Source organism: Astyanax mexicanus, chromosome 10 (assembly GCF_023375975.1).
Source record: "Astyanax mexicanus isolate ESR-SI-001 chromosome 10, AstMex3_surface, whole genome shotgun sequence".
Classification (NCBI taxonomy): Eukaryota; Metazoa; Chordata; class Actinopteri; order Characiformes; family Acestrorhamphidae; genus Astyanax; species Astyanax mexicanus.
In genome coordinates, this window is record NC_064417.1 from 9,431,514 (window position 1) to 9,449,414 (window position 17,901).

Here is a 17,901-nt window from a genome sequence, read left to right on the forward strand (position 1 = left end):
ACCTGTTTGTTGAGGACAAGCTCAGACGCGCTCCCAATGTCATTATCTGCACCTAATGTAGCTTGACGCGGCTGTGTGTGTGTGTGTGTGTGTGTGTGTGTGTGTGTGTGTGTGTGTGTGTGTGTGTGTGTGTGTGTGTGTGTGTGTGTGTGCGAGGGTGTTGGAGTGAGGGACGGCAGGCAATGTGCAGAACATGACAGAGAAAACAGAATACAGTGAGACAGATTAAAGGAAAAAAGAAAAAGATGTTTCTATTAAAGTGTACAGTGGAAACGAACACAAACCAGAAGATTTGTCTAAAAAAGTGGCCAGTGATTGTGTTTTTTAGCAAAGCAGAAGACAGTATGTGTTTCTAATAAAGTGGCCAGAGAGTAGAAGCATCAGCCTTTCTTGTAAAAGTAGAAAAAAGTGGAAGCCTAATGTTTCTATTAAAGTGGTGAATGAGTGGAAGCCATGGTATGTTTTTTATATAATGTGGCCAGTGAGTGGAAGCGCAAAATAGGAGGTGTTTGTAATAAAGTGGCCAGTGATTTGAGGCAAAATATAGGATAAAGCATGCAGATGCAGTTGGATGCTCCCTTTTTCTGACGTCAAAATAAGGAACTCTGCATTGAACCACTCTGGCACCAACCCTCACTCATCAACACCATTTCAGTCATTGTGGTTGAGACAGTACACAGCAGGATTACCCAGCAGACTTTGTCTGAGGGAGGCATCTGTAACTACTGCCTGTGAAAGGTGAGCAGATGAGGAAGATGTAAAATAATTTCAAATAATTTGTGTTTTATGTTTCTATTACAGTTATGCATGAACTAGTTTGTTTATGTTTTGCAATTTAGCACAAACTAACACTAATGTGTGGTAAATGCTCAGCACATATATGTGGTGTGGACAGGGCCAGCTTATTTGCATAAAAGTCTCTTCTGAAAGAGACTAAAACTGACAGGAATGGAGCTGTAAGATATATTTTTATGAGAGTAATTTTGTGTAAAAAAATTAATTAATTTATACCTATTCTAACTTGTGTAAAAAAAGAGGTATAATATGCCCTCTTTAACCATTTAACAATGTTTTTACTGTCGGAGATACTGTTATTTGTGACCTTAATTGTAAAGGGTCACCAATATTTTTTAACATTATTTGTGCAGGTTTTGAACATAGATACAGATAATGGTGTTATGTTACTAATCCAAATGTATATTTATGTAAAGGAGCCACCTGTTAGTTCAGATCAGAAATCACGTTCGCGGCTAAATAGTATTTTAACAGTGTAAACTCTGAATCCTACACCAACATAATGCAGACCTCCATTCACACTGTCAATCAAACTCTGCTCCAAACAAAAGGGCATGCTAAAATTGGCTCAGCACTGAAAGCAATTAGCGTGATGTAATTAGCATAATGCAAATCTGCGGCCACATGTTTTCTAATACTTATTAAATGTACGAAAAGAGGGGGAAAAACAGCTGAAAGTCTTTGGCACTGAGACCACGGCGTTTCTGTGTTTGTGAAAACAACAGATAGCTATGCAAATTCATCAGCCTCTAATTAAGCCATACAAATGGACCCTGGTTTTCCCGCGATGACCAGTCCCTATCTGTCACCGAGAAGCAGACCGTTTAGCTATATTACTCATAACACAATTATACGTGACCTATAGCACGTTTTAATTATTGCCGCCGCGCTGGTTCGGCTTGCTGCTGCTGCTATAGGAGAAGGCCGATTAGCGTTAATCATATCAGAGACCTTTCGCCGAATAACGAAGCAAATGGGGGGTTTAACGAGCAGCATGTCTTCAGGAAATTGTCTAGTGATTATAAGAAAAAATAAAAATGAGCGCGGCTAAAACAGCGGTTCAGATGTTCGGGGCTCGGACGCCCAGCAAGCTAATTAAGGTGTAATCCGCTCGGGGTCAGGGGTCATCGACTTTGTTTGCACACGGCATCTCCCAACAAGTCGAGCATATGTGCACAATCTGCAAGGACAGGAACGGAGGGGGCGTAAGAGAGATGTGCGTCGACGGTGCTCTTAATATCCCTAATGGGGATTAATTTACGATCGTGGTGCTGAATCAGCAACGAGGCACCTGATTTATTTCATTATTAGTTAATTAATGAATTAATTTAGCTGGTGCTAAATTGTGAGGGGTCGGTTTATAAACAGACAGTGTGATGGGTTGGCAACTTGGCAGCTGGGAGGACGAACTCAGCAGGGCAGTGACAGATGGACATGATGTCTGGTGTGGCTCCAAATCCCTCCAGAATTTAGTAAACAGAAACATTTAGTGGTTGTGGGCATTTGGCCGCTCTTATCGAGTTTAAAATTCTCGCATTCTAGGTTTTTAGAGAAAGTCTGATCCTAAAAAAAAAAAATCTGTAACATATGCCATTGTCTGCCATTGTCTGATATTGTTGTGTGTCATTTAGTAGTCTTACATCATTCAGTAGTCCTTGTTTGGCTCTCTGGGTCTGAGATCAGTTTTAGTAGCATGAATGAATAAATGAATTTACCTTTACATCACATTCTTTAGTAAATTAATATCTTAATATCTTAATACTCTTTACATCCTTCTCATGTCCATCACTGGACTCTCTGATGGCACTGATTTTACATCTTTAAACTGCAGATATTAATAAGTTCATTATGAAAAGCAATTTAATTACAACACTACTCCATCAATATGTCCACCTTGATCAAACTGGTCAACCAACTCCGTCACACTGTTGAAAGATGGTTTCTCCTGGATGAGCAGCTTTTCAATTTCCCTGACCATCAAGGGCCAACTTAGATGAAACCTGTTAAAAGCAGAAGCTGGTGTTATAGCCTGCTATAACCACTAAAGCCTTCTAGAGCTTCCTGAAATCTAACTCTTGCATAGTAGCATTAGCTTGCATTTAGCTATATAAGCATTATTGGTCTTAAATGACCTCATACTGGGGGATCCAGTGGTGTTCAGAAGAAAAATGTATACTAGTTTTTTTTTTTTTTTTTTTACCACAGAATGTTGGTAAAAAAAAAATATAATTATAATGTTTTGGGCATAATGTGAAATAAACCAATCAGTGTGTCACTTGCCATTACCTTTAAGAGCTAGGTGCGCTCTAACTTTAGTGGACTGCTATTTCAGGGGTGCAGCTACCTGAACATATCCAGCGCTTCTCAGCAGAGGAAACTGACCTGCTCATTCACGCTCATTCATTCTTCCAACATGCACTCAGTGTGGGTTTGTCCGCTGCTGTGTATCCACGTGTGTATAAAACGTGGGGATGTACGTGCGTTGGGGACAAACCTGTGTTGGAAATTTACTGCCAAGATAGCAATGAACATCTGACTGTTGACATCTGTCTAGATTGGATTCAGTCAGGGGAGCATCTGCGTTTTTCATTGCCAAGATAGCAATACACCAGCAATTTACCTAAACACACCTCATTTCGAGATCACCATGCCCATCAGGGTAAATACATTCACAAGCACCGCAGCTATTTAAACAATGCATGCAGAAGGCATGAAAATAGACTTTGTTGGATGTAAGATGAGCAATGAGCATTGCACAGGGTGTAAGATAGGGCAAGGTAAAAAGCCTAGTAAAATGCCATAGCAATGTTTATATTAAACATTTTTCTCAGCTTATTTTACCATAAAAGGATAAGGAATTGAACATTTCCGTGAGCTTATATAGTTTAAACCAGAAACTATTTAAATGAAAAAGCAAAACAAAGAATAAATAACAAAATAAATGAGTGAATGAATAAACAAAGTGTCAAAATCAGGGCTCAGTGTTACCACTATGATCGGGAAATCGCAGGTTTAAATCCCAGTCATGCAGCTTGCCATCAGCTGCTAGAGACCTGAGAGAGCACAATAAATTGGCCTTGCTCTTTCTGGGTGGATAGATGGCGCTCTTTCCCCTCATCACTCCTAGGGCGTCTGTGAGCTGATGTATCGGTACCAAGTCACTGCGCCGAGTGCACTGTGATGCTACTCGGCAATGCTGCATCATCAGCAGTTGGAAAGGAGGTGTTGGTTGACTTCACATGTATCAAAGGAGGCATGTGCTAGTCTTCAACGTCCTGGTGTTGGGGCATCACTAGTGATAGTGGGAGTCCTAATGAGTGGGTTGGGTAATTGGGTAAATTTGAAGAAAAAAAAAGTCTCTGGTCTTTATGAAGTGTGCCAAGAATTCTGCAGAGCAGTGTATGTGTGTGTGTGTTGAACCTAATCATAACTTTCAAGGTAACAAGGAGAAAAGCCTTTAAAAAATGAGCACACGCGCTCGCACACTCACACACACACTCACCCACTCACTCACGTGCACAACAGTAAACACACTCTGGCCTGTGTACTGAACCCCTCCAGAGACTGGAACACAGCCACTGTACACACCTTAATAACAGACGGTGTTTGATCAGCCGCACAGACAGAAGTTGCTGATCAGGAGGGTCACTTTGCCTGTTCCCACTGAGACTGTCACTGTGTGTGTGTGTGTGTGTGTGTGTGTGTGTATGAGTGTGTGTGTGAGTGTGTGTGTGTATGAGGAGTGTGTGTGTGGTGAGGGTGCACTGCGCAGACTGGGGCGTTCTAGCGCTCCACCATATGCTGCGGGCTGGTCCACAGGGAGAACCCTGCAGCTGTCTGCTGTCCATATTCATCAGCCATCAGGGGCAGGTAGGGGGCGTCGTTCCCCAGTGTAGGAGAGCAGCAGGCGGGCCAGCATGTCCTCGCTTCACCCTTCTCACCTCCACACATCCATCAGCACACCTGCAGCTGCAGACAACCTCACCTGTGGGACTTCACCAAAGGGAGGATGAGCAGTTCCATACCTCCACAGTATAACGCTAATATAATATATAGATATTCGTGAATCATTCTAGATTTGAGGATATACCTTCACAGTATAAAGCTAATATAATATAAAGATATATAGTGGATGGTAGTAAGATAATTATACCATCAACTTCAGGTCATATTCAGGAATTTAAGGAGAGAGGCAGTGAGACTCATTACTGTAGTACCATTTTCAAAAGCTAGATGGAGCTACAGAGCTGGTCCATGGCTGCAGACACTTACTCAATAGCAGCCAGTCTGGTGTTCATTCTTTTCCACCTCTTGTGGAGGAAAGACAATAAAGACTTTTAACACCACTAACCGGATCCCCCTCTCAAGAGTGCATCATTCAGCCCATATAGTGAGCAATATAGTAGCAATTAGTACAGCAACACATCAAAGCTAAGAAACACTGCTAACCACACAAAACAGCAGATGGTGCAAACCACCTCCATCTATCCACCACCTACAAGCTCAGTTACAATATCTGTAGGCAATGCTGTATAACCTAATGTTGTAGTCAAGACCACTAGAGCTTATCTAGGAAAAACAAAAGTCCAAGGCCGAAACCAGATTAGGATTTGAAAAAAAACTAAAAAAATTCAAATTCCATTTATTTTTTTATTCTAAAATGTAAACAATCACAATTTGCCCTCAAACAGCTCATCACTAAGGTTAGCTAGCTCGTCACTAATGATAGTTCTCTCCTCTGTAGCATTAGTATTTTAGTTAAGGTTAGCTACCTCATTGCTAATGTTAGCTAGCTCTTCGCTAGCTTCAGTTCACTTCACGGTAACATTAGTGTGTAATTTAGCTTGTTGCTAAGTTTAGCTAGCTAGTCACTATGATATATCTCTCCTCTGTAGCATTAGAAATTTTAGCTAGCTCGTTGCTAAGGTTAGCTAGCTTGTCGCTAAGGTTAGCTAGCTCTTTGCAAGCTTCAGTTCACTTCCAGGTAACATTAGTGTGTAATTTAGCTAGTTGCTAAGGCTAGCTAGCTCATCACTAGCTTTAGTACTATCCCAGGTAACATTAGTATTTTAATTAGCTCATCACTATGATTAGCTAGCTTGTCGCTAGCTTTAGTTCTCTCCCAAATAACATAAGTATTTTAGTTCGCTCATTACTACGGTTAGCAAGCTCACTGCTAAGGTCAGCTATCTTGTCACTAATGGTAGTTCTCTCCTCTGTAGTATTAGTTTTTTAGATAGCTTGTCACTAAGGTTAGCTAGCTCGTCGCTAAGGTTAGCTAGCTAACGTTTATTAGCTCAGTAAAACAATAGCATTACAATAAATACAAACAGCAAATTTACAAAAAGCAGAGCTTTAATATCATTGTGTTTCTTAAAACATCTCCTAATCTCTCTTTATCCAAGTTTAATAGACTTATTTCTAGTTCTCATCATATCAACACCTGGTTTGGTAAATTGGTAAATGTGCTAAATCAAGTGAGCTGCTGATGGAACTGAACATATATATATATATATATATATATATATATATATATATACATGCTGGCTGAGGAGCATCCAGGAGAAATCTGGAATCTCTACATTTTGTTCTTCAGCGTGGCTCACAGCGTGGATATAACATACATTATACATTATATTTAGTTAAAAATGAGAATTCCTTGTTACGTTTTACTCTATGTCTGTTTATTTCCATCTGTTCAAATCATATGTGGTGCTTTTTTCAGGTAAAACACTCATATTGCTGAGATAAACAGATTAGTGTAATTTGGTTTGGTGCCTAAAACTTTTGCACAGTACTGTATATTATCATTATGTTCACATCTATAAAGTTTGATTTGATTCCATCAACTCCTTTTTAGTGAATTATATGTAGCCAGGGGGTGAATTATGGAGATATTAAACACTACTGTAGCTGTGGTAAATGTCTATTTTGCACTACCATTTACTGTCCTGTGTTCTAAAATGGGTTTTTATTCGATATGTTTTATTATTTTCAGAACTATTTTAATTACAATTACATCCTGCTTTGTTAAAAGTGTATAAATGTGCACCTTTTTCCCCGGTGACATACAGGGGTTGGATAATGAAATTGAAACTCCTGGTTTTAGACCACAATACTTTATTGTCCCGACGGACAGTTCTGGTGGAAACAGGAGAGTTGAGGTGCACATTGAATTCTGCCGTGATTTGGGCAGCCGTGGTTTTAATGTTTTTTGGATACAATCCGGGTTAGCACCCGAACATCCCTTTCAGACAGCTTCCTCTTACAGCGTCCACAGTTAATCCTGTTGGATGTGGTTGGTCCTTCTTGGTGGTATGCTGACATTACCCTGGATAATGTGGCTCTTGATACATCACAAAGACTTGCTGTCTTGGTCACAGATGCGCCAGCAAGACGTGCACCAACAATTTGTCCTCTTTTGAACTCTGGTATGTCACCCATAATGTTGTGTGCATTGCAATATTTTGAGCAGAACTGTGCTCTTACCCTGCTAATTGAACCTTCACACTCTGCTCTTACTGGTGCAATGTGCAATTAATGAAGATTGGCCACCAGGCTGCTTCAATTTAGCCCTGGAACCTCCCACACTAAAATGACAGGTGTTTCAGTTTCATTGTCCAACCCCTGTATGTGTTTTATCAATGAGTGTAAGTTCAGGGGAACCTTGTTTGTTTGTGAGTCCACACAGACACTCTGTTAGCCCCCTGTAAACCTGGAAGACTTGAAGGTAATTGCTGAATAGAGTCTTTTTAAAAGAAGAGAGTAACATTTTTCATCTTGAGCGTGTGGAACAGGCAGTGCTGTCAGTGCTCTCTGACAGGATCAGGGCTGCTGCACTCAGGGTCTGACTGTGAGGGTTGTGGGGTCTAAAATAGAGCTAGCAGTTGAAGTGAACCGCGCTGTGTGTTTGGTCAAATGGCAGCTCAGCTCTCGGCTCGTTGTCACACCTTCATCCTCACCACCCATTCATCAAATCCACTCGGAATCCAGCTGTTCTCTTTCAGGGCTTGAGCTATATAATAAAGAAAAATCACTCTGCAAATCCAATTCTGCTCCAGCTCAGTGGATATCAGTGTATATACCCACATTCAGAGTGTTATTAATATATATTCACTCTAATGAGAGACTGTAGCTCCTCCTCCTCAGTGTATATTATCACAATATCTACATTTAGAGTGTTATTTATATATACTGTGTATTCACCCTAATGAGAGACTGTAGCTCCACCTCCTCAGTGTATATTATCACAGTACCTACATTTAGAGTGTTTTTAATATATTTATATTCACCCTAAGGAAAGACTGTAGCTCCACCTCCTCAGTGTATATTATCACAATACCTATATTTAGAGTGTTTTTAATCTTTATCCTTCAACTATATTCTTGTTGGAGCCTATGTTTTATATGACCTGAGATGTCTTTTCTGTCTCTGTCTCTCTCTCTCTCTCTCTCTCTCTCTCTGTTTGTAGTTGTCAGTGACATTTCCCCTGTAATTGTACTGCTCTCTCTCGGTTCAATTTAGTTTAATTTAATTCAGGCTGCTTTATTGGAATGACAAATATGGATATAATTGTATTGGCAATGCAGAATTTTCACTCTGGTCCACAGAAAAGTAAAAAAAAAAAGTTAGTTTTGGTAGTTTGCATATTTTGGATTATTTTTACACTGAGAAAACTGCAAGTGCACCAAAGTATGTCAAAACAAACTTTGTGAAAATGTCCTCACCACTTATTGTGCGGCATTCAGCAAAAACAGAAGCCTAGCACACTTGTGAATACATTTTGTGTAAAGCTTTTTTTTTTTAAATGACTGGAGCCACTTCCTCTAAAAGATCTCAGTGCTATTATTGTATTTACAATTTTCCAATGGAATACCATAACCATTAAAAATGAACAGAAGCCAGTCTGTTCAACTTACCCAAACTAAAACGTGAGGATAGTAACCTCCTTGTCTTGGTCTCTAAACAATCTAAACTCAGATTTAAGTCTGTTGGCTTCACTATAAACAGAATTTAAAACTTGGGGCCCTATCTTACACCTTACGCAAGGCTTGTCACAATGCTCATTGCTTCCTTACATACCGCCAACAGTCTCAATTTCACTTTTTTGTTAATATAGCAGCGGAATATATCTACACTGATAAGTGTGCTGGTCTGTAAGTGAGGCGCGTTCAGATAAATGTCTGGCGTAATGGAAAACACAGGTGCGCGACTGACTGATTTGAACCCCGACAACAACCGTCAGATGTTTATTACTATCTTGGCGATGCACCATGCACCATGGGGCGTACATCTCTGTTACACACTCACGGATGAGCAGCTATACATCAAAAATAAACAGAATACAAAATAAAATAATATTATAGTTTCCCTAAATTACCTACTCACCATCTCTTTTGCTGTTTAGAGGTGATAATTATCAGTTACCTGTAGCCTGTTGCTAACCCCAGCTAGCACTGCTGGAGCAGCATTAGCAGTACCCGTTAACCATGATAATCTCTAGCTCTTTTAACATTCAGAAGTGAGTAGTATCGGCCTGTAGCCTGCGTTTTAACAATGTTAAAACAAGCTATGTGGGACACACCGCTAGCTAATATTGCCCTGGCCCCTTGGAGCACTCAGTGCAGGGCTGGCGGGCGGCATTAGCCACTAACCACAGCTGGCCTTAGTGGAAATCTGGAAATCTAAGCTTACTGTAAATAAACGGAAGCGCTTTACTCACCCAAATAAACAGAATTTTTAGGAGAGAAATCTGTGTAGACTTACCCAAAACTAGACGTTCATTCATAGTGTGCCTTATAATATGGTGGGCCTTATAGTGACTGACACTGACATGACCTAAATCAAACTGCATGGTTGATGGCTCATCTATAGCCAGGGCTCTCAAGTTTTAAAGTGAGATTGGGGGAGGGAGGGGGGTCTAGGTGGGATGCGCGCAGTTCTTCAGTTGTTAAACGGGGCCGGGGGGGGGGGGGTGGTATTGGTTGCCGCCGTTCTCTGTTTCAGAACTTTCGAATCGGACAGTTCTTCGTGAACTCCACCCTCTTTGACTAGGTCTGCCTAACAACAGAGCGATCTATATTCTGATTGGCTCAACGAGAGTACGACGAGAGAACACTGCCTATAGCTTACTAAAATTCAAAGTTGGACTCAGATTTCTCTTGTCTGGTGGACTTCTCTTGGTTTCTACACAAACCGGAATAAGATTTGTATTGGTTTTGATACAAACCATAATCCGACTCATTTGACTAGTCTTGAACCCAGAATTGTCTCGGTCTAGAGAGTACGCTGCTTTATATTGTTCTGGATAGTAGTTGTACTCAGATGTGTCTTGTTTTAGCTCTGTCTTGGTCAATCTTTGCCTTGTTCTAAATGGTAACTGTGCTGAGTCTTGTTCTGGATTTGTATGCAGGCTTGTACATGTGAGGCAAACACAGGCAGCCTGTCACACACACACACACACACACACAGTCACCTCGGAGCTTCACCTGACAGCCGGTTTCGAGAAAAGAAACAGATTTTCTGAGTGCTTCAAATAGTTATGAGCACACACACAAACACATACACATACACACACACACACAGTGGGGGTGGACTTACGTAGCTGGTGTAAGTTTCTCCAGGCTCTGGATGGTGGGCAGGCCGTGATGGTAATAAGTGGGCAGGAGTTCCCCGCGAGTGTGTTACACAGCGTCTGCTGCCTGAAGAACACTTTGCGAGGGTCCACTGACCGCTCCAGATCCTTCAAGTGAGACTGGACATGCACACACACACACACACACACACACACACACACACACACACAAACAGAAAAATCACATAAATCAAAAAAAAAAAAAACATAAATCAATGGTACGACTAGACTTCTATATTTTGTTAGCTGATAAAACTGGCCAATGACAATATTTCACTTATTTCTTCTATGTTTAACTTACGATTTAGTGAATGTGCTCCAGTGTTAACTAATATTAAAGTACTAACTAATATTAGAACAAATACAAATAACTTTTATATAAATTGTGGCTTTACATCACTGTGTTCATTACATTATGCACGAACACTGAATGCACATCTCCACATACTTGTAATCGTGAATGAGGCTCCAATAGAAACATCCAATAGTGTGTGTACATATGGCGGTAAAAAAGTCCAAAGTGAAATTTGCTTAAAAATGCCCTCCCTCCCTACTCCTACATACTTTTACATTACATATACATCTACATTTTTTTACCTGAAAGTCTCATCGGATTGGTTGATGTGGTCCTGAAGTCACATGATCATACTAAGGTATTATACCCATAGTTTAATTATGTTTTTATTTCAGCATAATTTTAGAATTTCTTAAAAGTATGCTTGTTTGTCACAAAAAAAAATCTAAATTTAAAAATTACCTGTCGCATTGCACTACTTTACATTAAAAAAAGCACTAATACATAATGCTCCTGATTGCTTATTATAAGTAGCATTGGTTTTGGTAAGTAGACAAATGCACACGTAATTGTACTCATACTCATCTATCATCGCTGTCCAATGAAAAACAAGTATCTCCATTTTTGCTGATTTTTAGTTTACTACATAATTTGAACAGAAAAAATGTCCCGTACATTCTGCCAAAATTTCGTGACTGAATGGATCAATAGAAATACTTAAAAATGACCTGAAATAAACTCTTTTTACATTGACTTCCATTAAAAAAATTTGAAGGTTTTTTCTCTCTGTTGTCAACTGGCTTTTTTGGAGATTTGGATATCTTATTTGGTACCACTTTAAAATAAGACTACCTTTATAAAGGGTTTATAAATTGTTTACAATTCGTTTATTAATGGTTACTAATTAAGTTGTAAATGCCTTAAAAATCATTAATAATCAGTTATAACACATACGCAGAAAGGGCAACAATGACCTGTTGTTTGTCAAATACTGTACCCACAGCCATCTATATTGTTGCCCTTTCTACGTATGTGTTATAACTGATTATTAATGATTTTTAAGGCATTTACAACTTAATTAGTAGCCAATAATAAACTAATTGTAAACCATTTATAAACCCTTAATAAAGGTAGTCTTATTATAAAGTGGTACCTTTTATTTTTTTACTTTATTTTTTTCATTGGACAGGAACACCATGCAAAACGTATTACATGGAAGTCTGGTATTTGTTATAAGTATCATCACATCAACACTTGTGTTGATAAATCTGAGCTGCGTGAAGTAACTAAACCTGACTAAAATTGTCAATTTGCAAAAGTACAAAAGTGACTCTAGAGCATCATATGACTGAAAATGAATATTTGTACTAAGTTCAGCTTAAGATTCACAATCAATTCACACACACACACACACACACACACTCTTAAGCACTTACCTGCAGGGCTGAGAAGGTATAAGGGTAATGATAGGCCAGGTAGCACACATCCTCCTCATGCCTGAAGGTCACAGTGAAGGTCAGGGTGTAGAAAGAGGGAGCTCTCTGACCTCGGTTCGGGCAGAAATGATTCCTACAGGCCACAGAAGGGGGAGGAAAACGTTTTAATACATTTTATTTAGTATTTCTGTATTATTTTTGACATGACCTAACGTGTAGGTTTATTATATTTCTCGTAATTTCTAGAAATGGACATTATTTCCAATATGCAGTATCTACTATGTGTCTATTATAAATATTTTGTATACTATGAATAATTATGATAATGTCTACTATGTATAATTTAGCATCTACTATGAACTATTCAGTATCTACTAATCAGTTTAATGGTTTATTCTAAGAATCAATCAATTCATTCAATAACTAATAAACTAAACTAATAATAAACGTGCAATTGTCAGGTGAGGCTGGAGCAAGGACGCAGAGGCGGATGCAAATGTGAATAAGTATTTATTTAAAGAAAAGAAAACAATGAAACAAAATAACAAACAAATAAATGGACAAAAGAAACAAGGAAACACTGAATACATGAAGACGAAGAAACAAAAAAAAAAAAACATGAGTTCTGACTGACGATAGGACGTACAAGAACCGACGCTGAAACAAAAAATACACGGACTATAAATACAGACCATAGACTGTGTATAGCTGGACAGAGCATCGTCTCTCAAAAGTGAAGCCACCACAGGTCGGGCGCCCCCTGCTGTTTGGTTTCAGAAAGCTGTGTAACCCCACCCATCCCCATAGGTTTCAATGGCAAAACAGACAACTTTCAATCATGTTTTTTCCCCAATATACTGTAATTCTACCTCCATTATTTAAATGCAGCAGCTAGTGTAACCTCTGCTTATATTGTCAAATTTTTATATCCCCACAGAATTCGTTTTTTAAAACGTTATTCAGTTCTATTCAAAAAGGTGTGGTTATTATAAAAGAGCTGGGTTACATCTAGCCGGAGTGGGACCAATGACTGTATGGGTGGGACCATAGACTGTGTGAGCTCTGTGAAGGCAGCCCTCAGGGGCGGGTTTATTTAAATAAGTAGGCTGTCTCTCCACGGTGTATGAAGGCGTGTCCTTTGAAGGATGGGTAGGCTGCAGCAGCTCTACTGAAATGGGACAGTCTACCTACAGAGTATTTCCTGTTTGAGATTCTACCTGCCACAACCAAAGTCAGAGCTGAGAAATGAGCCAGAGATTTTGATTCTAGTTTTGCTTCAGATTAAATTAATTAAGTCCAGGTTAATTAACTGTGCAGTTATTTAAATATTTTAAATGTGAACGCGTGGAACTGAACATAAACAAATAAAAGGGCATTTGAAATGAAGTTGGAAAAAAGAGAATAAATTAGAATAAAGTATTATTTCATTTATGTATATATATATATATAAAAATTATATATTATATAAATATTATATACAGTGAGTCCAAGAAGTATTTGATCCCTTGCTGATTTTCTTCGTTGGCCCACTAATAAAGACATGAACATTCTATACTTTTAATGGTAGATGTATTCTTACATGGAGAGACAGAATATTAAAAAGAAAATCCAGAAAATAAATCTAAGGAATATATATTAATTGATTTGTATTTCATGGAGTGAAATAAGTATTTGATCCCTTAGTATTCATTAGCAGATCTGGCTTTTACAGACCAGTTAGACACTCCCAATCAACTTGTTACCTGACCTGAAGCCACCTGTTCTCACTAATCACTTGTGTGAAAAACACCTGTCCACAGAATCAGACAGATCACACAGATTTCAAGTCTCCAACATGGGTAAAACCAAAGAGCTGTCACAGGACCTCAGATTCAGAATTGTTGACCTTCACAAAGCTGGAATGGGCTACAAAAAGATTAGTAAGGTGTTGGATGTGAAAGTAACAACTATTGGTGCAATTATCAGAAAGTTTAAAGAGTATAACATGAGAATCAACAGACCTCGGCCCGGTGCTCCAAAGAAGATTTCGCCTCGTGGGGTGGCAATGATGCTGAGAACGGTCAGAAATCATCCTGCAACCACTCGGCAGGAGTTAGCAAATGACCTGAAGGCAGCTGGGACCACAGTTTGCAAGGAAACAATTGGCAACACTTTGCGCAACAATGGATTCACATCCTGCAGTGCCCGAAAGGTACCCCTGCTGAAGAGAGCACATGTGGAGGCGCGCCTCAAGTATGCCAATGATCATTTGAAATGTGAACCAAGTTATTGGGAGAAGGTTTTGTGGTCAGACGAGACCAAAATTGAACTTTTTGGCCTCAACTCCAGCCGCCATGTGTGGAGGAAGAAAAATGCTGCCTATGACCCCAAGAACACTGTGCCCACTGTCAAGCATGGAGGTGGAAGCATAATGTTTTGGGGGTGTTTCTCTGCCAAGGGTACAGGGCTACTTCACCGCATCACTGGGAAGATGGATGGAGCCATGTACCGCACAATCCTGAGGGACAACCTCCTCCCCTCTGCCAGGGATCTGAAAATGGGCCGTGGTTGGGTCTTCCAACATGATAACGACCCTAAACATACAGCAAAGGATTGGCTCAAGAAAAATCACATTAAGGTCATGGAGTGGCCCAGCCAGTCGCCAGACCTCAATCCGATCGAAAATCTATGGAGGGAGCTGAAGGTCAGAGTTGGCAAGCGACAGCCCACCAACCTTCATGATTTAGAGAGGATCTGCAAAGAAGAGTGGGCCAAAATTCCCCCTGGTGTGTGTGCTAAACTTGTGGTTAACTACAACAAACGTCTCACCGCTGTGCTTGCAAACAAAGGCTTTGCCACTAAGTATTGAGTGTGTTTGGCAAGAGGGATCAAATACTTATTTTCCTCATTGAAATACAAATTAATTAAAATATATTCTTTAAAATTATATTCTGGATTTTTGTCTTGATATTCTGTCTCTCCATGTTAGAATATATCTACCATTAAAAGTGCAGAAGGATAGTGTCTTTATTAGTGGGCAAACAAAGAAAATCAGCAAGGGATCAAATACTTCTTGGACTCACTGTATATTATATAAGTATTTATATATCTATAAACTACATAATACAGCCGACTCCTCTGCTGACTCCACCCTTTTCGTGCTGAAATAAGCCGGCGCGCAATGAATCTTGGGATATTGTAGGCTGTGCAGGATACACCTGGTGAATCCTTCGTTTCCGAGGAAAAGAAGGCCGCATTCGAAGGAGTCTTTAAATGGGACAGTCTTGTCGCACCGCGGTGACGTAATCGGCCTTCAAATGAGTCCTTCGAAGGATGCAGCCCCTGAATTGAGACACACCTTCTGACACAGTCGGACAAGGACAGCAAACAGGAAACACCTGGGGCTAGGTGGCGGAGCTACACATGAAACACAGGTGAAGGCACTAGACACAGAGGAGCCCGGGTCACGTGGGGGACACACTCACAGGCACATGTAGGAGAATGACAGGCCCGAAGAAGGTAAACAAACACAGAGAAACATGAGCACAGACGGGAAACACGGGGAAACAGGGCAAGGATGTGACAGCAATATGTTGATATATTTCATTTGATGATAAAAAAAACGTCAGCTCCATCAGCAGGAGCTCTAAAATCTGAACAGAAGACCATTTCAAATATCAGCTCAACACTGGTCTGTGGAATTCTCTCTCTCTCTCACACACACACACACACACACAAACACTTGTTTGCCATGTGCTGGTGTAAATACTGCTAAAAATTAGTTTTCTAACGAGCCACAGAACTCAGCCCAAAGCCGAATGCCATGTTTTTAACCAGAAACCACTGCTAAACCTTAGCATGGTGTCTGTCCCAATTGTGGCAAACAATAATGTTGCCAAATAGTGAGTAATAGTGTGGCTATTTTAAGTGTTTACGGTGTTGAGATGGAAATTAGGACACGTCCCATCATGCATTTCAATTAAAGAGTCCCTGCATTAACTTCTGTCAGTTACTTTTTTTTTTTTTTCCCAATTGCTAAAACAGTAAAATGGCACGAGTAGCACAATTAATTAAACGGACACACAGAGGGTATAACCTCAAATCTCCAACCCTCTAAACACATTTTCTGCTTTACACACATTTTACAATTAAGAATGGCTCTTTTAAATAGACTGAACACGGTCTAAAATAAAGTTACATGTTCCCACATCAACACACTGCCATTTAAAATGTCACAACATGATCTAATCGGTCAATTTACAGCTCTGAAAAAAATAAGAGACCACTTCAGTTTCAGAATCAGTTTCTCTGATTTTGCTATTTATAGGTTTATGTTTGAGTAAAATGATTGTTGTTTTATTCTATAAACTACAGACAACATATCTCCCAAATTCCAAATAAAAATATTGTCATTTAGAGCCATAGAAATGGCTGAAATAACAAAAAAGATGCAGAGCTTTCAGACCTTAAATAACGCAAAGAAAACAAGTTTATATTCATAATCAATTCAAATCAATATTTTGTGGAATAACCCTGGTTTTCATCTTGGCATGTTCTCCTCCACCAGTCTTACACAATGCTTTTGGATAATTTTATGCCTTTACTCCAAAAATTCAAGCAGTTCAGCTTGGTTTAATGGCTTGTGATCATCCATCTTCCTCTTGATTATATTTCTTATATAAATATATATTTAATAAATATTCATTATATAAAATCAAAGAAACTAATTTTTTTACAAAATTGTGTTTTAGCAAATGGGAAAAAAAAAGAAATATATAAAAGTTGTAAAAAATGTGACGGACACGGGGGGCACAGGACCGGGATTGAGAAACACTGATATGAAATCTGTTTAACTTAACTTAGTTGGAAAGTGAAAGTGAAAGGTATGTTACTACTTTATATTTTATATTTAATTTACAATTTGTACTTAGTTTCTGAATAAAAAGAGAAATATAATAAAATATGAAAACATACTTTTACTTGTTGAGTGTAATTCAGTATGTGATAAGAAATAGTTATTTTGTGTGATTAACATCCCATTCATACTATACCTACTGTAACTCCACCACCTTGTCTCCTTACTATAGTTCTAATTCCTGACTCTTATCACTTATCAGAGAGGGGACCTCGCTTCCTACAGTTGCAGGAAAAAGTATGTGAAGCCTTTGGGATGACTTGTATTTCTGCATAAATTGGTCATTAATGTGTTCTGATCTACATCTAAGTCACAACAACAGACAAACACAGTCTGCTTCAACTAATCACAGCTTAAACCAGAGACTGTAAAAAAGATGGACGCCGTGTCTCCGTTCCCATTCATTCAATGAAAATGAAGCCAAAATCTTCCGCCATGTTGGCGATCCTGCCACCTGAGTCTGCGCAGTAGAGACCAGAGGAGGGAGAAAGACTGTGGAGAGACAGCCTACTCATTTAAATAACCCCGCCCCTGAGGGCTGCCTCGCAGTCACAGACTGCAGAGCGGGGCGGAGCGGAGCTGACGGTCTGTTATTGGTCCCGCCCATAAGCAGCCCTTTTACCATAACCACACCTTTTTTGAATAGAGCTGAATAAAGTTTTAAAAACCGAATTCTGTGGGAATATAAAAATTTGACAATATAAGTAGAGGTTACACTAGCTGTTACATTTAAATAATGGAGGTAGAATTACAGTATATTAGAAAAAAACGTGACTGAATGTTTTGCCATTGAAACCTATGGGGATGGGTGGAGTTACACAGCTTTCTGCAACCGAACAGCAGGGGG

General features: G+C 39.4%; 1 protein-coding gene across 2 annotated transcripts in view; it reads right to left on the reverse strand.

Annotated features, from left to right (window-relative positions):
• The window catches only part of LOC111195774 (cytosolic carboxypeptidase 4), a 367,388-nt gene that overhangs the window by 168,062 nt on the left and 181,425 nt on the right, over positions 1-17,901 (reverse strand). For both annotated transcript variants that reach the window (XM_049483983.1, XM_049483982.1), the window contains 2 exons: positions 12,161-12,293; positions 10,396-10,549 (listed from right to left, as the gene is read on the reverse strand). In XM_049483983.1, the coding sequence (XP_049339940.1) occupies positions 10,396-10,549; positions 12,161-12,293 (287 nt within the window). The remainder of the gene's footprint in view (positions 1-10,395; positions 10,550-12,160; positions 12,294-17,901) is intronic.